This window comes from Lepidochelys olivacea (genome assembly GCF_965140295.1).
Source record: "Lepidochelys olivacea isolate rLepOli2 genome assembly, chromosome: 3".
NCBI classification, from domain to species: domain Eukaryota; kingdom Metazoa; phylum Chordata; order Testudines; family Cheloniidae; genus Lepidochelys; species Lepidochelys olivacea.
The window spans coordinates 10598994-10624273 of record NC_140413.1 but is presented as its reverse complement, the minus strand read 5'-3'; the positions used below and the strand labels follow the sequence as shown (position 1 = coordinate 10624273).

Below are 25280 nucleotides of genomic sequence, written 5' to 3'. Positions count from 1 at the left end.
CACCGATATCAAGAGCACTGCTCACAGAGTAAGGTGCTACTCACCAGGCAAAATGGACTCAGTGCAGTGGTTGGGCAGGAGGTCCCATGCACATCTAGTGACAGGGGTGTCAGTGGTCCCTGGGAGGTCCTGAGTGGTGGTGGGTGACTGCACAGGTGTATATTTTATTGTGGCGGACTATTACCATTTAAAGGAAGGACTTCTTTGAAATAGAGACAAATAATAATCCAGGAAGCTACATATTTCTGTCCAACGTTACAATCATTCCGAAACCAATCCTTTTGTTTCTTTTAAGTTTAAAAAACCTTCATTTTGGGCCTTGAAGGGGTTGTCTTTGGGGATTGAACAGGAGATCTCTGGATCTAAAAGCGTGAGCTAAAGAACCAGAGCCAGGGGTGGCTAGTGAGACTAGCCCAGGACCTGGGATTCAATGCTGTGTTCCACCACACACTTCCTGTGTGACCTTGGGCAAGTGACTTAGTCTTTGTGTAACTCATCAGTTTCCCCATCAGTACAATGGAGATAACAACACATCTATAACTGTGTTAAAGAGCGTGAGGTGCTCAGATAGTGTAGTAATACAAGTACCTAAGAGAGAGAGAAAAGGTCCATTAGCTCAAACGCAGTAGGAGATTTATACGCTACTATACATGGGCCAGCCACTAGAGGGGGACAAAGAGCCTCACTGTATTATTTTGGATGGGACATACTTGAGGCAGTTTATTCAACTCTGACAGCTCTTACCCTCCCCTTCTGTCTGTTATCTTTACCCCCTTTGATTTGCCCAGTGGAAATGGGTTTCCATTAATACAGCCCTGGAGTTTTGTTTACAGATGGAGGGAAATTTAATATCAACATTTCCCCCTACAAAAGTGTCTTGTCAGTTCACTGAAGCACCTCCACAAAGGAGACACCATCCGTCACGCCCAGCCGGGCACTTACCGGCTTTAAACAGAGCGTGAGAGCAGTTCTTCCCCCCCGAGAAACTGCCTTTCCTAAACCAATTTGTTATGATAAGAGGTGAGAGTGGCACACTCGTGTATACGCATCCCAGATGGACTCTTAGAGGAGTCTCACTTTGCACAAGTGCACATTGGCTTTAAAAGCAGACCCAGAATACTCCGCATGGGAATTAAGAAAGGCAGGGGACTCCCGCCACATAGCAGAGGAGATCTGAGCTGGGGAGCAGAGCACAGGGACAGCTGGGAAAGCAGGCAAACACCAGGATCGCATTCAAAAATTATGAGCCATGCCCCACAAATCATGATTAGCTTAAAAATCATGATTATTTTTTTAAAAAACTAATACATTTGGAGTTCTTTATAATTGCCTTCTTGCGTCTGAACCTTTGGGTTCATGTTTTCAAGCTTTTCACTGCAACCACAAGGGCTCAAGACTCACTTTGTTTCTTGACATAAGAGCTGAGAGTCTCATGTAATCACATGACTCCAGGAGCTGGGGCTTAAAGAAAAAACACCAAATAGCATGGGTCACCTGATAAAAATCACAAGAAGTTGGAAGCATTAGTCATCCCTCTAATGCTACAGAGCTGAGCTGCGGAGCACACCAGAGGATAGGTGAGAAAGCCGGGAGCTCTTGTAATGCTGGAGAATTCACCGATAGGAAAGCAGGGGGATTTCTGTAATGTTACAAGCAGACTTGCTCTAGCAATGCCGCAGCACAGCTCTGAGCTGGGAAGTAGAACATGGTGGTAGGATTATTTTTGTTTTAAGTAGGAATGAGGGCAGCAGAACACGGCTGATCAGACTCCATTCCCACCCTCCTTCCTCCACTCTTTTCTGTTTAGATTTTATTTTCTTTAACATTTAAAGGGCCACAGGCAACCCACAAAATACGATTCAGCAAGACTTATGACCAACAGAAATGTCCCGAGGATTTATTTTTAAAGGGCCGCTGTCAATTTGAAAATCCCATTTCCATCTGAAAAAGTGCCCCTAAAGCGATTAGAACTGAAAGCGACTCAAGAAAGTAACATTTTTCTCCATTGTTTCCATGTATTTACTTTGTGTAGTCGATGGCACTTTGACAATTCACACCCGGGCATCATGCTTTTGTGAGCATAAATGGAACATACGTGATCCCCGGGCCTGTGTGCTGTTCTCGGAATAGCAGGGGAATAGTTATAAATATATCACATGGATTTATTGCCCCATTTGTTTTGTTTTGAAAAATTGTTAGCAAACATGAACATTGTCCTCGTTCTGCAGTCGGCCTGCCTGGGATCTGAGCTAGCAGATCCAGTTGCAGAGTGGTGTTCCTTGTCAATTAGAATCCCTGTCAATATCTAGGGATTTAATCGCATGTGTAAGGCCTTGTTACAAATGATTTTTTAAAAAATGTTTGAACCGCTGTCCTGAAAATATGTTGTGTTTTTTTGTCATTTCACTCATTTGCGTTGGAAATATGTCTGACCCAGACTCTGGCATGTGATTTATTCGGTCTGATAAGGAGAAAAAGAACCTACATATTTGCTTATAAAATATTCAGACTATGATCTGGTTCTAACATTAAATCACTTTATAAGAGGCTTTTTTAAAATCACTGTTTCACTCAGTATCACAAGTTTCAAAATGCTACAGCAAATCTGTGGCTACCTAAAGCTTCACAGTTCTTATGCTGAACTTCACGGCCTAAAACTTGGATCCCCAGCTCCACAAAGCACAGATCTTTGCAACCTGACCTTTATCTGCAAACACACCCGTGAGCAGTACTGATTACATCCAGAAGAGGGCAATGGTGTACACACACACACACACACACACACACACACACTTCTTTTCAATACTGGACATTGCCACAGTGCGACAGAAAATGGAGGATGAAGCACTCAATCAAGGGATGGGGATTAGATCATTGAAATCTACTTGCAAGGTGGTGTGCTAAAGAGGGCAGGATTGTTTGGGATTCAGGAGACATTAGTTCAATGTCTGGTTCTACCAGAGCCTTTCTGCTAACGGGTTAAGTCATTTAAATCTCTCTGTGACTCAGTTTCCCCCCGCTCCTGTAATATGGGGATACTAGCACTCCTCTGGTCTTGCAGCAGTGTTGTGAAAACTAATGTCTGTGAGGGGCTCAGACATGGGCGGTGGGTGAACCACTGGTTGCGGGAGGCTAGGCCCCAGCCAGCCCTGCCCCCCGAGGACCCGCCCCCTCCCCCGCCCTGGATCACTGGGTGGGAGGGCGACGTATTGCCCCCCTCTCCCAGCCTCAGTGCCCCCAGTCTCCCCAAGAGCAGGGCCGGCAGCCTCTACCCCCATCAACGGGTAGCCCCAGCCACCCCAAGTCCCGGCCACCCTAGCCCCAGCCGCAGCACGCCTCCCTAAAGAGCAGCCTACCTGGGCTGGGGCGAAGGGCAAGCAGGAGGGGACTTCGGGGAGGAGCATGGGTGGGGCCACGCCGGGCTGTCTGGGGAGACACAGCCTCCCCCAGCCTGTCCGAGGCACTGCCCATGTGCTCAGATGCTGTGGAGATGGATCCATGTAGACAGAGAAGTGTGAAGAGACAATTAGTGGGTGGAATGCCCCAAACACTCGAGCTCTTTTAAAACACCGTATCCAGAGTGGTTACAGCAAGCGCAGGCTGGAGGACAAGTCCATTTTGCAGCAACTTTCAAGGTTTAACCCTCCCTTTCAGCAATTGCGTGTTAGCTCAGCGGTGAGGGCACCAGCCTGAAGGCGACCCAGCCGGACGTCCCTGCCTGCCCGGATCTGGAGCAGAGTTCTTCATCGCAGCTCGCTCTCCTGCCTGCAGAGCAGGGACGTGAGCATGGCTCTCCCACGTCCCATATTGGTGATAGTGGTCCAACCAGTTCGCCTTGCTCACGCGTGCGGTGGCATGGCTGCCCCGCAGCATTTCCCCCACCAGGCCCGTCTACACCTGCTGTGCTCCCAGCAGGGCATTCTGGGCAAAACTGCACAGCTGCTGATGTCAGGGGCAAAGGCGCGTGGGTGCTTTCCTCTGAATGCAGTGCTCTTTGGGAAGGTCTCTTGGGGAAGGGGTGGGGGAGGAAGGGACCATGTGTTACCACTTTGGGTGTCGCTCCTGCTAACACTTAGGCGTTGCCTATGCTTGCCAGGAATGATAAACCGGTAGGGCTATATTGGCAAATCTGCCGAGTGGAGACGCAGTTTATACCAGCAAAAGAGTGCTGTGGCCGGTCTAGCTCAAACCAGTTCCCCAAATGGAATAAACTGTATCAGCAAAGGGACTATTTTGGCTGGTATGACTGCGTCTGCTCTGGTGCTTTTTGCGAGGGGTTAATTTGTTCACATTCCTAGCTAACACAGCCGTGCTGGTTCTATTTTCTAGTGCAGACCCGGCCAAACGCAGATGAGCAATTTGACATGGGCGAATAGCCCCACTGCCCCCCTCAGTGAGACTACTTACATGCATAAGTTGCAGTCCTGGGTAAATGCTGGCAACATTGTCGTGGAATCAACCATGGTTACAAACCTAAGAGGTCAGTACTTTGGAATAGTCCCTAGTTCCTGCACTGGGTCACCAGATCCAAACCCTTATGAGCTTTGGCTGTGTTTGGATCTGGACCTGAACTTCACGGCTTGGCTCCAGGGCTAATTATGGTCAGATGAAGGTTTCTTGCTCTACCTGGACAGGAAATGGAAAGCTGCTAAGGGCCAGATTCTGAAATAAATACACCGCCGACAATGGCGCGATGCTAATTTACATCAGTGAAAGATACGGTCCTAAGTGTACAAGTAACTGCTGTATCAATCCTTCTCCAAGTTTACAACCCCAGTTATATGTCCTGGGGAACACCCTACCCTTAAGGCCATGTCTACACTAGCGATCTTACAGCAGCGCAGCTGCACCAATGCAGGTATGCCACTATAAGTTCTTTAGTGTAGCCACTCTAAGCCGACAGGAGAGAGCTCTCCTGTTGACTTAATTAATCCTCCCCCAATAAGCAGCAGAAGCTATGTCGGCGTGAGAGCGCTGTCCACACCGGCACTTAGGTTAGTGTAATTTACATCACTCGGGGGCTGGCTAATTCACACCCCTGAGCGACATAAGTTATACCGACATAAGTGGTAGTGGAGACGTAACCTACAACACTTTTCTAGACGTTTCTGAACCTGCTCATAGATTTAGCTTCATCTTTATTATTTATATAGATGATCCTTAATCTGTTACACATGTAGGATTCTTGCAGCCAATACGATGTTTTTTGCCGGTTTATACGCTTTTCAAACAAATCCTGGATTAAGCTGATTGCTGCTTTGCCAGGACCTGCGCAGGAAATGGGGTCAGAGCCATGACATCCGAGTGCAGGGGTGAGCTTCACAGCAATGTTCCTAGAAATGGTTTTCTTCCATCCGACAGGAAACAACATTGGCACCATTTTCCTCCCTGAATTATGTCCATGTTATAAATGGAAACGGGCTGTCAGAGGTTCCCCTTGGCTTAAGTGTCATTTGGTCCAGAGATTTAAAGTCGGGGTGAAACAGCAAAACAATGCCTAAGACCCCAATCTGCAGTGAGAGGTACAGAGAGTGATGGCCAGGAAATGTGGGATTTCTAATCCTCTCTGGTGCTGTGTTCCTCGACCCAGGAACAAGCCTGGACAAATCATTTGAAGCTGGGATCACTGTGTGAGGGGTGCTATGCATTATTCCTTTACAAAAGAATTAAGATGCTATGGATTAAATCCACCCCGATGCTAACAGCCAGTTCAAGGCCTACGCACTGCTCATGGTTATGTCCTGTTTAGAAGGCTTAGGTGGGATTTCAGTGGTGCGTAGGCCCCGTGCTAGCCCTCTGCCTGGTGGGTGGGGGGGAAGGGGAGCGGGATTTCACCCTGAAAAAGGCACCCAGGAACAGGAAATTGTAACGAATAAATCAGCACAAAAGAGCATCCACATTCCATTTGAAATAGAAAGGGAGAATGGGATTAGCTAGCTCCTCCCGCTCCCTCAACCAGGCGACCGCACCCCCTGTTGGGATCGGGGGGCAAAAACAGCCTTCATCTTCCTACAGGTTGCCAACCCTTTGTACATTTGTCTCCTAGCCAAAGAGACCTCCACACCTTCCCACAGTCAAACTATTGCTCGAGTCATCCTGTGTATCAAGTTACACAGTCAGCAGATGTGCTGGGTGCAGCTTTGTGGAGGGATGCGCAGTGGAGGCATTTACAGCCCCTTGATCACTGGACCAGTTCAGTGCCAGCCTCATCCCCAGAGCAATCCAGAGCCGCCTAACGGCTGTTCTAAACTCTGCCAGCTGTCAGTGGCCCTGAGGGATCATTAGCGGGCACACGACCTCTACAGATGAGGAACTGAGGCACAGAAAGGTTAAGAGACTTGCCCAAGGTCAGACAGGGAGTCTGCAGCACAGTCCAGGAAAGAAATCCAGACCTCCGGAGTCCCAGCACAGTGTCTTAACCACAAGACCAAACTTCGGCTTGTTGGGTGTTTTTCCTCTGTACGGTCTGTGACCGTATCATCCTAAATGCCCTGATTCTATAAGCCAGGCACCAGCTCCTGTGGTCATGCGGGGCGAGATGTGGTCCATGGGGCCAAACCAAGACATAGCGCTGTGAACAGAGCCACTCCTGACACAGACAGGGCAAGGGGACGGGGCAAAAGAAAGATGGGACAGATCACAGAAGAGCTCAGACCCCATGGCTATTAGTACCCAGGTAAAGAGGTAGGTCCTACACCACTCCGCAAGTGTGTCAAAACTGTCAGGGAAAGAAAGAAAGAAAGAAAGAAAGAAAGAAAGTCGGGGCACTACCAATGATTTCCTTGGCTGCCCCACTGACTCCCAGCCTTCACGGGCCATACTCTGCAGTGTCCCCGAAAAGGGCTGTGATTAGATTAGCTGGATAGTTCTGCTCTCTGGGGTGGGGTGAAGAGGGAGGATCTGCTATCTCCCCTCCAGGCATTTCAGGCCTCAGAGAGATGGGCGAGTACAAACAGAAAGGAGGGGAGGAAAAGATTGAAGGGACTTGTGAGGCCAATAGAGCTGAAGGGTTGGGGAACCCCCAGGAATGACCTTGCCGGGAACTCCTAGCATATTATCACTGACCCTATTCAAACTGTTATCTATATGGCTGAGGGCCCTTCTAAATATATCTGGCCTGAGGCTCAGTTCCTCAGTTCCTGCACTTGGGCAGGGATGGAGGGAAGAGGGAAAGGTGGCTTTAAAATTACCTCTGCACTCCCTGTATTCTGGGACTGTGCAGGGACCTGCCTTGGTCCCAGTGTAAGTCAGAGCAGCCTCAGGGCTGCTCTAACTGCCTGGGTACATCTATACGGCAACTGAGAGCAAGCTTCCCAGATTGGATGGACAGACTTAGACTAGTCGCGCTTGAGCTAGGGTACTGAAAAGAGCAGTGTGGACGTTGCGGCTCCGGCATGGACTCAGGCTAGCCAGCCAAGCTCGCACCTTGGGGGCCAGGTTGGCATGAGAGCCCGAGCTGCTGCCCAAGCCAGCCACAGTGCTATTCTTAACATGCCAGCTCAAGCCCAGCTAGTGGGGGTGTCTGCCCATACCCAAGCTGGCAGCCTTTGTGCCAGCTCTCTGAGAGCAGGGGAGGCCTTCTGCCTGGTGAGGATTGTTGGGGAGAGAGGGCTGTTTGCACCCACTGTGTGGCTCCTTTACTCTGACAGAGTGGCATCAAGGGACCCTAGAGTAAGTGAGAACCAGGCCCATTGTGCCCCACGCATGTTATGCTCTCCCCTGCTGTGACTATTACTCCTTTCACTCTTACCTCAAGAATTCAGCACAGGGGTCGCACACAGAGTCCTTTGGGGACTGTAAACCAAGTAATCATATGACCTACTCCCTCTCTCAGCACACGCACCCCTGTCTTCAGGCAGTACTAAGTAAGGGCTTCTCCCAGTGTCTGTGGACACCATCAGGGCAAGCAGACTCAGGCTCCAGTTACTACGCAACTGGCTGGAGTATCTCACCATCATTATTAGAACATCACTGGGACTATGCACGTGAGTAAAGCAAGCCAGATCTGGTCCCAAACCACTGGTTGGACCCACACATATTTAATGGCTTTTTAACTGTTGGCCCTGATCCTGCAAAGACATAATTAAGCATGTGCTTAGATTTATGCACAATAGGTAGTACCCCCCCGGGGTGAAATTTTAGCCCCACTGAAGTCCATAGGAGTTTTGCCATTGACTTGATTTCGCCCATTTAGTTTAATGGGATTATTCACAATGCGTAAAGATAAGCATGTGTTTTAAAACTTTGCAAAATCAGGGTTCATGTGTGTAAAATAGCACTCTGAAATCTCTGGATGAAAGATCTGATAAATAATCAGAATTACAACGGTTGTATTCTTTCTATATTATTCCATTTCCAAAATGACGCTGTTGTGAGGCAGATCGTATTGTCCAAACACAGAAAGTGATTGGCTTCTGTCACTAATGACCCCTTACATTGCTGGAAACTGAATTCCCTTTTCACCGTTTGTGCCGTTTCTTTCCTTTCTTGTCTCCTGCTCAGCTTGGACAATGCAGCTAGCCAGGGATTTTTTCATGAGTTTCACTCAAGTGACCCTCTTGCTGTTTGGCTTCCAACCCCTGCAGGGGAAAGTTTCTATGCAAAGATCTTAAAACCATTGGGATGGAGCTTACCTTTCTTTGTTGTTTGTTTTATGAAACTCACTCTTGGGGCTTCAACCCCTTGACGGTATCTCTCTAAGGGTCCAACCCTGCAACACTTACTCAGCTGATGAATCCTTGCTCAAGTGAAAAATCTTACTGACCTCAGCGAGGCACCCATGTCAGGCCTGCAGGATCATTATGCACTTATTGAGCCGGATTCTAGTTTCTGTTACAATGGTGAATATCTTTAAAGGAAGGAATTCAGAAAACAGCCCAGGACAACTCAGGTCAGTCTCTAGCCTATATATATCTCTTTGTTTTTTCTAATTCTTTTCATCATCCCAAATATGCCCGGTTTGTGCTTTTTGCCCCCTGTTCCCTGTTTACTGGATGACCTCTAATAATTCTCTTTTCCGGCAGTATTTGTTGTTCTGAACATTGGGTCACTCCCTTGCATTGGGAGCGGGGTGGGGAAGAGAGAGAGAGAGAGATTTTCACAGTAACTGATTAAATATCTGAACAGGTCAATTCAGACCTTGACAAGCACCCAGCCGACAGACCTGCAGGTACCAAAACTTATCAGAGGAAAATATAACTTGCAGGTTTTCTAACCCAATTGATTGGACTTTTATCTAAAATAACAGACATTATAAGATAGGAAATAGCTTGAGATAAGGAACAAAATCGAGTAGTCTTGAATCAGATCGGACTGCGGACAGGTTCACACTCCCACACCTGCCTTGGATGGATCAATGAAAGTTTCTTGGCATTGTCCTCTCTGGTTTTGAAATGCTGCTAAAGTCGGTGAACTTTGAGACTTCGGCGTTTATTCTGCGATTATAATTAACCTGCTCCCCACTCGCTATTGATTAGGCCTGACTGGAGGTGACAAAGTTTGACTGGATGGCTCAGAAATGTAAATGGCTGGGGATGACTGAAAGAGCAGAGAGTGGAGTCTGATCCCGGCTCAGGTAGAACACCCACTGACTGGAGTTCAGCAGGGAGGGCTGACTGCGGAGGGAGTGGGAGATTGGGACTGCTCTCAATGCCAGGCAAATGGACTGACTTTTCCATTCACGTGGGGCCATAACCATTCAGGGAATCACACCAAGCTTTAGGGCCAGATCCTCAATTGCTATTCATCTCTATAGCTTCCCTGGATCCACAGCAGGTGTAAATCTTCCTAGCTCCACTGGCTGGAGCAAAGGCAAAGCAGGCGGTTGCCTCGGGTTGCAGATTCTGCTAGGGGCAGCTGGGCCAAACCTAAGCAACGCTGCAACCCCGGGTGCTACGTACATTTGGCCGGGCTGCCAGACTGGGCATCCCATTGTCTTGAGCAGCCTCTGTCCATTTGAGCCTCCCGTGGTGCAATAACTCCGTCCATGAGAGTAACCTGACGTGCGTTGGCGCGGAGCTAACCGACAGCATCTGAAGATCTGCCCCATATCTTTTAAAACGCAGAGCGCAAGAGCCGAATGCTGAGCGCCCGGGCAAGGCCCACAGTGAAGGGCTCTGCTCTGTGCATGGGTTTGCTGGAGCAAAATCCCCACACTAACCAACCTGGGTATCAAGGCATCCAGGCTGCAGCAGCTGCTGCAGGGCATAGGGAGGAGCGGTACCCACATTCGGCCCTGCTCCCCTCATGCATATCGTCACTGAGCATCCACGATCCCTCCTGTGCAAAGGGAGCCTCCCCCCAAACAGGTGGGGGCAGAACTGGCTCCTTGCATAGTAGGAACACATTTAGCACCTTACATACCCCTGGGCTCAAGGTTTGGGGCTTCTTTCAGAGTGGTTTTTTTTTTCAGAATTGCCAGCCCTGAACATTCAAAAAATCATAAGCTCAGCCTCCTAAAAATCATGACATTTAAAAATAATAATAAATGTTGGGTTCTTTTTAATTTGTCTTTTGAGTTTTGAGGGTTTAGGGCTCATTTTCAAGCTTTCCTCCACCTCCGGGAGAGCTAGAAACTTACTGATTTTTTTCCCAGTGAAAGCTTGGAGAGTCTCACACAATAACATGACTCCAGGAGCTGGGGCTTTCAGAAACATCATCAAATCTCACAAAGAGTTGGCAGCAGCATAGGGGAGGGAAGTGACGAGGCAGTCAAGGGGGAGATCCATTTCAAATGATATTTGAAAATACATGGAGAGGTGATGAGCACATGAGATACACATGAGCTGCAGGAAGAGCTGTGCACTGGGAGTTAAGATTGAGATAAGATAATGATATTGTCCCATTGCTTCCTTGTGCTCCCCCATCAGTCTGGCTGTATCTATTTGTCGTCTCTTGTCTTATACTTAGATTGGAAGCTCTTTGGGCCAGGGACCATCTTTTGGTATATGTTTGTACAGCACCTAGCACCGTGGGGTCCTGGTCCATGACTAGGGCTCCTAGGGGCTGCCGCAAAACAAATACTACTACCACTAATAATAATAATAATTAATAAGACACATCAGAGAAGAGGTTTGTGCCGGTCAAATGCAAGGGGGAGATGAATGAGGTAAAAGAGCAACCGATTGCTTTTTACGAGCAGTTGTGTGATCTTCCCTAGAGAGCTTCAGGGGTGACGCCAACCTCTAATTGCTAGGGGTTAGGAGGAAAGATTCCTCGGGGGCAGTTTATTCTATTGCACCATCTGGCACTGACCCCTGCTGGAGACAGGATATTGGACCCCACCTCTGATCGTGTCTGGCCATTATGTGTAAAGGGGAAACCTTAACTGTTCCTTTCTGTAAAAGATTTTCTAACAAACAGACTTACTTTCCCACCCCCACAAAGAGCAACATCAGATCCACTTCGTCCCAATAAGGGGAGGGACCATCCTGATCACATATTGATTATATCCCACCAAAAAACCAACACCCCAAACCCCTCTATGTGGCAACCAATCAACTTGATTAGAAATTACCGAAAGTTCCATTACCTTTAGTCTTGGGATTTGTGTGCTGAGACTCAACTAAGTTTAGATCTCCATTCATTTTGCAATGGATTGTTTTCTTCTGCATCCCAGTTCCCTCTCCCCCCACTATCTTATATGGCCCTGATCCTGCTTCTCTTCTAGTCCATAACAAACCCTTCTTTGATTTCAATGGGAACCATTTCATCTCAAACAAAGCTGGTTCCATTTTCTTTTAACGCAGATCTCTGCCTAGACTTTTGTGTGTAGCTCAAGCCTATGTGAATGGATACAGAACTACACTGCAGAGTCAACCATCTTTAAAAACCTCAGTGCAAATTTCTGCAAAATACGTCTTCACTGCCCTCAGACGCTGCCTAAAACAGCACTTTAAAAACAAAGAATTCTTACATTCTGAAGACTGGAATTGTCAAAGCTGGATACGGGCGCTGGATGCCCCGCTTTGAAAATATCAGCCTAAATCTTTATTGGAGTGTGCTTCCATTAAAAGCCCTGGTGTCTGAGTTCTATGCACAAGGAATTCCAACACTGCCAAACTGTATTTAAAGGAATAATAATAACAGAAAGAACTGCTTGTTTCAAAATCTAAGATACAAAGGAACTGTCAGAGGTTCAGTAAATCAGTCCTGTTTCAGGAATGGCTTCTCTAAGGGCTGGATACTCCTTACACGGGTTACAAGAAATTCCCATTGATTTAAGTGGACCCAAGGAGCCCGTGAAATGCTGTTCCTCTGTGTGTAAATGCCGATTCACTTTTGTTACAATGCACTGGGCCTTCAAAATTTTCCACCGTGTCGCTGCACAAATGGAAGTCGCAGTGCTATTTCTAGTGGCAACATCGGGAATTTCAGAGAGTATTTAAGAGCAATTGCACCTTGCATGATCTAACCATTTTCAACACACATCTAGTTAAATGGGATCACAAATAATTATTTTTAAATTTGTCATTTGAGGCTGGACAAATTTACAGCTACCAGCCGCCACACTGCCTTAGCACTCCATAAAAATTCGCTCACAGAAAGTGCCGTGTCAGTTTCATTATGCCTGAAATAACATGCTGAATGCTTAATGGCTCGTTGGCAGGGAGTTTAGTTCCAAAATGTAGGTTTTCTATATAAAAAAAAAACCCACACACAACCTATGATTAAATATTTTTCGTAATTTTTTTTTTAAATATCACAATTTGAGATGTATGTTTCTGTATTGTCTTAAAATTCCACAATTTAAGTTGAACGTTGTGATCTTTTAAAAAAATATACGGCAATCAAAACATTTTCTTTGTTCTTTAGGCATGCAAGCGGCACACATGCACCGCCCTACAAGAGATTACCAGGGCGAAACTGACCCCCGCGTAGCGAGTGACACCGACTAGTCTAGCAGCCCAGTGCTGTATGCTCAGTGCACCCCAGTCTCCAGCCTATTTCACTGTGCACACAAGGAATACAGATCCCTAATTTTGTTTTTCAGCAGGGTGAGAGAGGAAAGAACAAGCCCAGGCCCACACACACTTCTCAACCTTCCATAGCCCAAATGTAGGACGTAAAATGTCCAAAGATCCAAAATGAAGGACGCAAAAAAAAAAATTATCCCCGCAGAACCCACACAGTGCTGTGAGCTTCTTTCCTTCAGTGCAACTAACACACTCTAACCTCAGAGCAATAATCCTACTTTTCTCATGTCACACTCTCAGCATGAAACGACAAGGGACACCAGATTTGTGTGGATTGCAGGGGACTTCGGGATTAAACTAAGTGCCGTCCCATGAAATGAGCTATTATTCCCCTGCCGTATGCAGGCAAAGCTTTTCTTGGAGTCAGTGGGAATTCTGCTTGCATGAAGTCTGCAGGATTATTTCTCCCTAAAATCCTATTTCTGCAATCAGATACTGCACCCTGCACGGGTGCAGGGCTCTGTGCTAGCAGATCTGATTGCTTACATTGGAGCCTGTTAAGATTTTTATTTAATTGCTTCAATTTTAGTAATTGATTTATTTAATGACAGGTTTCAGAGCGATTAATTTAATGTATTTAATTTCTTCAGTGTGAAACATCTCTGTTTTTACAGTATCTAGCACAATGGGGTCCTAATCGGGACCAGGACCAGTGAATACGACCATAATTATATTCTTCTTATCCTTACAGAGGATGATTTTTTTAAAAAAATCTGTCATTTTCATGTGAACTGGTGTCCACTTAAAAAAGGTTCTTAATTTTACAGCGATCAATCTTTAATATGTTTTATCCAACCCTGGAATAGAATGTTATCCATTCCAATGGCCAAACTATGGAGCCCTTACTCCCCGTTGTCACTTAGGCCTGGTCTACACTTAAAACTGAAAACCTCACATCCCCTAGTGACATAGCTATGATGGCAAAATCCCCAGTGTAGATGCAGTGATACAAACAGAAGAATGCTTCAAGTGGCATTGCTAATTGTGTTTGAGCAGGCGGTGTTCCTATTCTGGCACAAAACTCCTTCTGTAGGTGCACGCTGCGTCTACACTAGGGAACTATGCAGGTATGGGATCTGTAGTGTAGATGTAGCTTTACGCTCATGAGTTGCATTTGTATAATAAGTGCTCACCCACATGGGTTAGGGCTCAGCAACTTGGCCCCCAAGTTAGCTAAGAACATACCCGTTATCCTAGTGAAGATGTACCCTAAGTGTTAGGAGATCAATGTCAAATTAGCTGCATCAAAGGTTTGTGAGGAGGCACCTGCAAACAGCAGGGTATTTTTAGAGAAACTATCTTTCATGACCGAAGAGCTCACAAGTGCAAGATCTGATCCTGCTTGGACAAACAGTCCCTGTTTACTTCGGGCGAAATCCTGGCTCCATTGATTTCAACAGAGCCAGGATTCCTCCCCATCACCGGGAGTGCGCTAGGAATACAGGATCAGGCCTGGGACATTTCCTTCGATAAACGGCCTGCAATTAACAGTAGCTCAATCACAGGATTTTATCTTCTTTTCCCAAAAAGATGGAAACAAATGATAAAAATACAAACAGATTCATGTCCCAGTGATCCATTTCTTCAAAGGCCTCTCAATATTATTGTAACTAAAGTAATCTGTACAAAGACCTGTGTCTAGAGCGAGCTAATTTTATCTTTTAAACTAAAGTATTAGATTTAATGCCCTTCACCCTTTATCGGTTTACACAAACAACTGATTACAACTTGTAATGTAGGCTACGTTATGGTATCATGTTATGCACCATTTTGGTCTATATATTAATAAATAATAACAACAAATGTATTACTGACTTATTTAAAGTTTGTAAAAAACCACTGTTCTGGGATTTTAGGGACGAAAGAATATTTATATATCTGGGCTAAATCTTTCTCTCCCTTTGCCCAATTCTGTCCTTTATTACGCTCAGTTCATGGCTCCGTCGTACCAATTTCACAACAGTGCAAGTCCATTAAGGGCAATGGCGTCATGCCACCATAAAACTGGTATACCACAGCAATGAAGCAGGCCCACTCACTCCAATGGGATTTTCCAATTTGCTTTGTACCCCTGTAGCGCATAATCATTTATTCACATAAGCAGTGCCGATGGGAGCTTGTCTGTAAGGAGTGTGGACATGAGTGAGGGTTACAGGACGGAGCTCTAATTTTGGAAGATGAGGGTTGGATTCTGTATATTACAGACACAATATAAATGAATGCATATATAGGTATAAGGCCCAACCCCATGGAAAACAATGAGAGTTGAGGATGCACCACACCTTTCAGGATGTACCTTGTAGAATCGGGGCAATAACATATTTCAAATACATTTCCTTTTTCCACTGTCTGCACTGTAAGTTAATAAGTCAGTTTCTGCATGTAAAGCTGGGGTACTTAGAGTTCAGTAACACACACAGCAGACACCTCTGTAGAAGGGGTGTGGGGAACGTTACTGTACTACAGTGCTTTCAGTGGCAAAAGATTGTGACAAATGCTGATGAGTCACATGGAAACCACCCAGGAGATGCTACAGGGCAAATATCTTAGTGTCCCTGCTGAAAAGCTTAGGATCTGGTTCAAAATCTCAAACAGCAGCTGCAGAGAAGACATTTGCCTACAAAGCTGTGTTTCTGCTCAGGGCTTTGATCTTTCCAGATGCTGCTGCTGTGCTGAATATCTGCCCGTTCAGACAACCCCCTTCCCAGACTTCTGCTTTGGTTTGCAATGAAGAGAACATAAATGTTCCCTCCAGCGGACAAATCCCTGTAACGCCCAAGTGCAATCATACTCCCCTTTCAGTTACACCAGAGTGACTCCACTGATTCCAAAGGAATTGCGCCAGTGTAAATGAGAGGGAAAACTGGCTCCATAAGGTTGCAGAGAGGGTAAGGATTTGACCCATTGTCCATACTTTTAAACAACTGTTGCATGCTACATAGATCTGAGACCTGCATGCTACATAGATCTGAGACCTTCCAGGCCTTGTTTCTCCTTTTCCCTGCATGGATCTTGGGGCCTGACTCCAGTAGATGTCTCCCTCACTTTAAATGATGTGGATTCCTCCAATCCACAACCCTTTCCCCCAGCTCCTAGTCTGAAGGTTGCAAGGCTGTGCTAATTTCAGAGTCTGCGGAGGAGAGAGCAGCAGCAGATGCTCAAAAGGAGAAGATGGCTTTTGGCTTTGACAGGGCTATGAAAACAGACTTAAAAGTGGGTTCTTTTCACGCACCATTAAATCTGGAATTCATTAAAGCCTCATCAAACCAAGGCTTGGATCAAGTTCATGGCCGTCTCGGATGGGCCTGATCCTCCCTCTTTAGGCTCTGAGGTTGGTACCCTTCAAGGTCGTGAATTAGGCACTTTGGGACCATGTTGGGTAACATTTTCAAACGTGCCTGAGCCTAAATCCAACTAGGATCCTAAACCACTCATTTTACCCAATCCGTCATTGATTTTTACACCCAACTTGCCATTGTTCAGCTTTCAAAATCAATGCTACAAATATAGGCTCTTTGGTTTTGGTCTCACGCTGTATCATAATGTCATAAAGCCTGTGTTGTTCTCCCCACAAATCTGACTGTAATGGAAATGACGTGCACATGTAAACTTCAGGATTCAGCTCATGGTTTCGTTTACACTTTGGCAATCTTGTGTAGCTCCTTGCAAATAACTAAACAAATAAATACAAGTATTCTGCCAGCACCTAATGACCCCAGCTGGGTTAGGGGCTCTGTTGTGTTAGGCACTGTAAAAACACAGAGCAGAACCCAGTCATCCCACTAAAGTCTATGGTTGAACTGGACTGTGTGCATTTCACTCATGTTATTACTGACAACTGAACATGACTTGATCTCCTTTCACACTACATAAAGTCAGGTTTCAGAGTAGCAGCCGTGTTAGTCTGTATTCGCAAAAAGAAAAGGAGTACCTGTGGCACCTTAGAGACTAACCAATTTATTTGAGCATAAGTTTTTGTGAGCTACAGCTCACATTGGATGAAGTGAGCTGTAGCTCACAAAAGCTTATGCTCAAATAAATTGGTTAGTGTCTAAGGTGCCACAAGTACTCCTTTTCTTCTTACTACATAAAGTGAATTTTTTCCCCTCCATATGTGCCTATCACTCGGATTTCCTGCAATAATTTCATTTCTTTCACCTGGACTTTCTAACCAGCTGTTCCCCTCTTGTAATGAATCTCTCCCTTTGCTTGTTAACTGCCTTCCTACAACTTTTCCACATTTCATACCAACACCTAGAAAAGTACAGTCTCCGCAAAGTATCCCCTTAGGTTAGAAAAGCCACCCAGCTGGAAATGATCCTTGTTCCATTTAAATACTAAGGGGCTAAGTCCTGCAGGCAAAACTCCCATGGAATCCAGTGGGAATTCAACTTGAGCAAAGATGGAGGTTTGAGCCCTAAATCAGTGGTTCTCAACCAGGGGTATGTATACCCCTTGGGTATGCAGAGGTCTTCATCTAGATATCTGCCTAGTTTTACAACAAGCTGCATGAAAAGCACGAGCGAAGTCAGTGCAAACTAAAATTTCCTACAGACAATGGCTTGTTTATACTGCTCTATATACTATACACTGAAATGTAAGTACAATATTTATATTCCTGTTGATTTATTTTATAATTATATGGTAAAAATGAGAAAGTAGGCCATTTGTCAGTAACAGTGGGCTGTGACACTTTTGCATTTTTATGTCTGATTTTGTAAGCAAGTAGTTTTTAAGTGAGGTGAAATTTGGGTGTACGCAAGACAAATCAGACTCCTGAAAGGGGTACAGTAGTCTGGAAAGATTGAGAACCACTGCCCTAAATCACTGGATTGGGGGTTACATTTAAAGCAATCATTGTTGAACTTCACGCGGTTATAAAACATAATTTAAATTTTTCATACCCAGCTCGCATGCATATTTTAAAGTGGGTTATTTTTTTAACATAAAAAGTCACTTGTACTTAGTACTTTTTATTTTAAAACCCAAATATCTTTTACTCGCTTAGGCCCTGATCCTGCAATTGGATCCACCCAGGAAGACCCCCATGTAAATTACAGCACTACATAGGCAAGGCGGTCTACTGGCACAGATCCATTTGCTGAATTGGGGCCTTGGTCTTGAACTTAAAATTTTTTCCTGTAGCACTGAATGTAAAAGATCATTAATGTTCGGTTGGTGGGCTGGACAATATAATTGGTACTGTACAAAGGCCCAGAGACCAATTCAACCCCACCCTCTAAGAGCTTAGAATCAAAGCTTGTAACCTACATACCCGAACAAGTTTGGTGTTTCCTGCTAGGGACAGCTGCTTTGAAGTCAATGGAACTACTGTGATAGCAGGATCGGTGCTTAGTGCTAAGAAGTAAGGATTGGGCCCAGAAAGTTAGATGCATAGAAGAAAGATGGGCTGAAAAATGCAGGGAATGGAATAATTTAGAGAGCCTTCAGGTATTCCTAGATTTGGTTTTGTTGTGGTATTTAAAATTATTATTAACTCGCTACTTGTGGGCAAGGGGGAAGATATGGGATATTTTTAGGAACAGTCTAAAAGATTATCGAAATATGTCAGACATTGTGTATTGCACATCTTAACAATACTGTCTGATAACACCACAAGGCTGGTGCAAGCTTTGTCTTTAAAATACCAGGTGGCACTTTTTAAACTTTTTTTTGTATCGGCAACAAAAAGCTCCAAGAGCTTGAGATGCCCAGTCCCCAAACAATAACTCCCTTTATTTGTGAAAAGTTTTTAAAAATCTTAATAGAGCATTGTACAAATTCACACTAGACTAGGAGGAAAATTCGTGCTAAACACTATTACCTACAGGCACATTGTGCATGAATTCAAATCGTTTTCCTAGTACTGTGTTTTATTTTTAAACTACACCACCCTCAGCTGAGGCTAAACCAAATAGGGCAGTAGAGAGAACATGGAGAGGAAACTGGATTTAGAGATGATACACTTGTGATTACACAGAAGATTCACTTTTTTCCCCTCCCTTCTCTCTCTCCAAAATAAAATAAAGAGGCAACAGTGTTTGCCTCTTAGGTGGATTTTTTAAGACCTGTGCACTTTATGTTAAATCAGCATTTAGGCTCCTAAATAAAAGTGAGCAGGCGTCACCAAGCTTTTCAAACCCGGGGGCCTAAAGTTAGTCTCCTAAATCTACATTAGGCACCTAAATTGGTGGTTTCGTTTTCAAAAGCACTCAGGACCCAGCAGCTCGCATAGAAGCCAGTGGAAGCTGGCTGGGTGCTCATCACCTTCCACTTATGTAGAAAAGTAAATCTGAATGTAACAACTCTTTTCCCTTCCTCTGCTCCCCGGCCGCATCTTCCTCACCCCGCTTTCTTCAAGGGGCCCTCCCCTTTCCCTTTCCTTCAGCTTATCCCCTCCTAACTCACCCACACACCCCAAAAATGCGGCAGTACCATGCCATGGGCCACTGGACATGGTTCACTCTGCTGGGGTGTTATACCCATTCTCCCTCCTGTGTCTGTCCGGTCTATTTAGACACTTTCCAGGGCAGACACTGTGTATGTACAGCCCCTAGCACATTGGAGCCTTGTTCTTGATTAGTCTCCAGGCCCTGCCAGAATAACCAGGACTTAATAATAGGTAACAACAACAACTTGGGGCACCCAAGCCGGAAAGCGTTGGCCTTGGGCCGCTCCTTGTTTTCTTAAGCAGCCAGCTCCTAATTCGGACCTCATTTCTCTACCTCCCCCAGCAGTCCCGCGACCCCCATCCGCCCAGGACCCCTGTCTCTCCAGAGAGGTGCAGGCCAGCCAGAGGGGGAGGTGTGGCCCGGCCAGCCCCGGATCGCAGCCCGCAAAACCGGGCGGCGCAGGTCCGAGTCCTCTTCCCCCCGCTAGCAGCCTGGCTCTCGCGGGGCAGCGGGGCGCGGCGCGGCACTTACCGAGGTTGGCGTGCCGGGCGGCCCCCGCGGCGCCCCGGTTGGGCAGATTGTGCAGCACGGGGCTGTCGAAGGGCGAGGCGCTCCACGTGGTGCCCATCTCCGGGCTCACGTAGGCGGGGTAGGGGCCGGAGTAGGAGCCGCCGAAGCCCCGGCCGTACTGCTCCCGGCTCAGCGGGCCGCTGTACGGGGCGGCCTCCCGGGAGGCGCCGGGCGAGAAGGAGAAGCGGGGCGAGACGGGCGGGTGGGAGGCTCCGGGGTTGTAGGCGGCGGGCTCGGCGCCGGGCTGCGTCCAGATGGAGTGGCTGGAGGCCGGGCTGGCCTGCTGGGAGGCGCCGCCGCTCTGGAGGTAGGGCAGGCTGGGGAGCATGGAGGTGACCCGGGTGGTGGGCACGTAGACCGGGGAGGCGGCCGCCCCGCCGTGCATGAACCCGCCGGCCCCCTCGTAGGCTGGGGGGCCGTGGTTCGCGGCCATGGCCAGGCTCTGATACATCGCGGCGCGAAGCAAGGCCGGGCCCCGACGCAATCCAGAGTGGGCGGCAGGTTACCACGTTAGCGACAGCGCAACGCTCTGTTGCTGGGGGGGGGGGGTTATTGCCCACTCCTGTCCAGGGACCATGCAGTGCTCAGCCCGGTCCAGCAAGCCCCAGTCCTCCCTGGGGTCCGGCTTCCCACGCCGGGCTTCTCCACGCAGGCGGAGCTGTCTGTCCTCTGCCGGAGCCGGGTCTAGCGCCTTAGCTGCTCCCCCTGGGCTCCATCCATCAAGCCAAAGCCACCGGGGCTGGGGAGTTTAAACATTGGGAGTCTCCTCCCCTCTCCTGCGGGCCGGCTCACACCCACACCTAGCAGGGAGAAAGCAGAGCGGGGAGAAGCTGGTTAGGAAGGGGAGGGGGCACAAACCCAGCCGAGTGCCTGCGGAGATAAGGAGGTTAGAGAGAGCTGGGGAGGAGGGTCACGGAGGGAAGGTGAGAGACGGAGCATTCCCCAAGGCTCCTCCAGGAGCCCCTGGAGCAAAAAACCTTTGTCCTCAGGTACGACTGGGCCTATTGTGTTGTTAATGTGACCGAGCCCGGTGTTTGATCTGAAATCACAGCGGGGCTGATTGCAGGCGACCAGGAGTCTGAAGCTGTCAAGGGAGAAATGAAGCGTACGCTTGAGGGGGGTCGCTCGTGGCCCCAGAGGATAGAGAGACAGAGACACCACACAGAGACACACACACACAGAGATAGAGACACACACAACACGTGCACACTGACATATATTCACATGCATGTATACAAACACACACACGCATACATACATGGACACCTACAGGGACCCACACACAGAAGCAGTGCAAACGAGCGCATAAGTCCAAGAATTTGCAGACATGAGCGGGCGGGAGAGACGGTAGGAATATGAAATAAGTGGTTATATCTAAGTGCAAATGATCCGGTTTGGTTTCCAGGAGAATCCGTGTTTAAACAAAAGAAACCGTTCTCCGTATTGACGTAGCAACCGCTCTGCTAATAGGAAGCGCTGCGGAATAACTTGGCAATAAATAATCGAGATTAAAAGAAAACGACTTTTTAAAGGCATCTACTAGTAAAGGGCCCAATCCTCAGGCAAAACTGCCGGCCAGCTCCTTGGGGAGACTTTTGCTTAAGAACTCATCGTCTGTAAAAGGAAACAAAAAATCTCTAGCGAAAAAAGAATGCGAAGATTTTCCATAGCCTTCTCTAGGCTTTGGCTCAGGCCCTGGGATTTTAAAACGCAAATCGGCTAGGAGTTCTGACGGCCCGGAAAGAAATATATTTAATCGCTTTGTCGCTGGAGAGCTCGAGTAATTTCAACGCTGCCAGAGACCTGCCAGCCCTCGAGCAAATGAACGCTATTTTCCCCCAACGCACCCCTTTGGATTTTGCCGCAAAAACAAAACAAAAAATCAATATGAAAGCGGAAGAATAGCAGCATTGCCTTGGTTTCGAAAGGGGTCTGAGACACAGAGATTGTGCTCTCTACTTTACCATAAAACTAGTTTAAAACATAAGTTTCTGCGCCTCCAAAAAGTCACAGGCCTGGCCCTTTTACACCAGCCTCATTTCCAGCAAGGAAAGTCACTTTTATTCAGCACAATAATGATTCGGATGCTAAGGGCAGGTTTGCTGGGAGTTGGGTTGCTTGAAATGGTGTACGGATCCTGGATCGTTGCTGTCTCCTCTTTACAGTGTCTGGGGAAATGATACAGGGTTGTTGGGGTATTTAAGTGACACCGTATTTTGGGGGGGGGGGGGATAAAATGGAGAAAATCAGATCCGATGGGTGGATATTTCTGAAAATGAATTCCGAAGAACAGAACCTGCCGCGACTTCTTTCGTGAAGTTCCTAATATTCTTTATGCTCCTGAACAAAGGAGAACTTGGAAAACTGGTGAACGAGACTGTCCGGCCTTTACAAACAAATATACAATCGAAATTAGTTTTTGGGGTTTTTTGGGGGGGGGGAGGGGAAGACGACCAATACGTTTAAGGCATATTGAAAAATGAATACACTCGAAGCTGAATGGCAATTAATTAGTTCTCTCCCCCATATTTTTATTACAGGCAGTAAAAAGAGCCCGAATTTGATATTGTTTTTCACATGTTATTAATTAGCTGAAAAGAAGATCAAGAATTCGTTTTGGAGACATAAAGTCTGGCGGTAAAATTAAGCAGTGCGGTTTCTTCTTTTTGTGATCTAAATAGATAAAAAATGAATCTTCAGAGCTGTCCTGTGGGTCGCTTTTTTTTAATTTCCTTTCCTCTCTGGTGGTGTCATTTATTTCTGTGTGTGATTAAAGCGGTAGGAGACAGGCACAAATAATAGCAGAAGAGCCTGAGAGTTTGCTAATCTTTAGTAGAAAGTGAAATATTCCTAAAGAGATTACAAAGTGTATCCAAAAGAATAATCAAATGGTATGTCTGTGTCTGATGTCTCCTTGCCTTCTTCCTTCCGCTAGGGTTCTGGCGAATATACCACACACTGGAAAAAAAATGGATTTAGTGAAAGGGGATCAGTTCTCTGATATTATTTCAGTTTGCCAAACCAGGTCACTGTACCCCCCAAAACAACTCTCCGTACCTCACAAGGAGTGAATTTAGAATCAAAAGAGATAAGTCCTAGATAAGAGCAGATAAGCAGCAAGACAGAGAGAGACAAGGGAGATGAACGAGGGTGGCCCAAGCTTAACACGAAGGAAATTTTGGAAATCGTGAGGAGGGGAGAATAAATCTGGAGAATGGGAGCTTGTAAAAATGTCCAACCCCAATCGGCCTTTATCCCGATCCTCCAAATCTACTGATGGCTGCCCCCTCCCCAGTGTCAGAAACAAATGAAACCTAGCGGGGTGGGGGGGATCCATATGTGACGGGGCTTTGACAGTTTCCATGTCATGGCCAAAGAGGCAAGAACCGAAACGAATCCACAGCAGGGAAAAGGCCCCTAAGAGGGCGAGCGATTTTCATCACAACGTTTGTAACAGCCTGAAAAACAGAATCAAGGCTGGCTCCGGATTTCTAGGGTCTTGAGAGGCGATCACGCCGCATCTGGGTCCCCGTAGCTGCGAGAAACGAGCAGATCTGACGCTGAGACATCCTGGAAAGGTAACAAGAAAAGAACTACCCACCTTTGGGGGTGTCGGAGGGCTAGGGCACCCCCTGGCTTGGCTTTTCACCTCTAGCTCCTTGAGATCCACTGGGAAGCGGGGCTTTCCCCCCTCCCCCTCCTGGCTCAGAGGCCAAGTGCTGCCCTGCCAGCCTTTCCCTGCTCGCTCGCTCGCTCTCTTTCCCCCTTTCTCCACTGGCCTTCTCCTCTCCCACTTGGTGACTGGTTTCCCCACATCACGTGGCGGGGGAGGCAATCTCTGTTGCACCATCAGCCGGCGCCAGGCTTCATTCCTGTTTAAAAAAAAAAACCCCACAGCAGCCAAAGTCCAGCAGTCTCTTCCCTGGCAGCTCCACTCCGCAGAGGAAGGGGCTTTCAGCTGGAGCCAGCTTATGACCCCCCGCATCCCTCCCAAAGGGAGGCACGGGCTTTAAAGATCTGACCCGGCATGAAGCTTTCTGGGTCAGTTGCCCTCCCCGGGGACCCAGTTTATGCCTGGACGCTGTGGAACATGGGGGGGTCATTGTGCAGGCCCCTGTAGATGGGATGAAGGATCCAGACACAGGTTGGGGGGCCGGGATTCTGGGAAATGGGGAGAAGAGGGCAGGAAAACACCTTCCCCGCTAGCCATAAATGTCCCCTTTGCCGCACAAAAACACTCTAGGATTTATTCCACTTTCCCATGGCGTTCACAGTCCTAGGGCCCGGATCCAAAGGACACGAAACTGGACTCCCCTTGGCCTCAGTGGTCTTCTCATCAGGCCCCTAGGGAAGGGATGCTTTCAGTTTAGGGTCAGCACATAAACCAGTGACGCCCAAGGGAGGTATGGCCAAAGGGTGACATTTCTGCAGGGATGTTTCCAACTCTAAAGATGGTCTGGGAGCCATGAGGAGTGGGTTGTTAGTGTCAGCGTCCGAGCTGGGTCCACCCTCTCCTCTAATAACTGCTCTGCAAATAAATAAATACAAAAATAAAAACAAGCCCCGCATGTCTGCCTATGCACATATGCAAGGGATGTACGGCTACATGTCAGCCTCCCCGGCAGGTCTAAAGGTTAATAGGGCAATCCTAGAACAATATTGTTACATAAAAATAGCCATCTATTCCCACCTAGCCTTCGGGTTCAGATAACAGCCGCAGCCATAGATCCTGGCTCAAGCGGGCCTCCACGCGGTTAGCATTTTATCATGCCAAATGACTGATTTCCAATATCTGGAAGCGTTGCTACTCGACAGGGAAGACGGGCTATATCAAACCAAGCCTGTATTAGTGAGTAAGCGAATTCCTCAGGCACATACATATTTCTGTGTCCTCTGCCGCCGCAGCCTCTTGAGAGCTCGGTGACATCGGTTCTGTTAAAGCCAAACCACCAGACTCCCAGCCAGGGATCTGATCCCCACCAGGCAGGTTATAGTCAACACACCGCCCAGAAAATCCCATTCAGGTGGGGGAGAAGGCTTTGAGTTGGGGGGTTTTGTTTCACATGAGGTCCATCTCTTGAAGATAAACCGCGATCCCACTGCGAAAGGGTCCGCGCCGCCAAACGGGACCGTCCCATTCGGTCTGGTCCGGCGGCTAGATGGACTCAGAGCAAGAAAAGAAAACGTGACTTCGGGAGACGTTAGTAAACGCTGGAAGTCGCTGGTGTTCTCGCTACCTGGCGGAGTAGCAAATTGACTAGATTTGAGCGACCAGCCTCAGCTTGACCACTGGCTTCTGCTCGGCTTCCAAGCGCTGCGCAACGGAAAAGAAAGCGCGACGGGT

At 47.3% G+C, this 25280-nt stretch overlaps 1 protein-coding gene across 1 annotated transcript in view; it reads right to left on the bottom strand.

Moving 5' to 3' along the window:
- Positions 1–23771, bottom strand: part of GATA4 (GATA binding protein 4) — a 44646-nt gene extending 20875 nt beyond the window's left edge. The window contains exons 1-2 of the mRNA XM_084622950.1: positions 23538–23771; positions 19898–20736 (exon numbers count right to left, since the gene is read on the bottom strand). Of these exons, the coding sequence (XP_084479076.1) occupies positions 19898–20387 (490 nt within the window). The 5' untranslated portion in view covers positions 20388–20736; positions 23538–23771. The remainder of the gene's footprint in view (positions 1–19897; positions 20737–23537) is intronic.
- Between the last annotated feature and the right edge of the window lie 1509 nt (positions 23772–25280).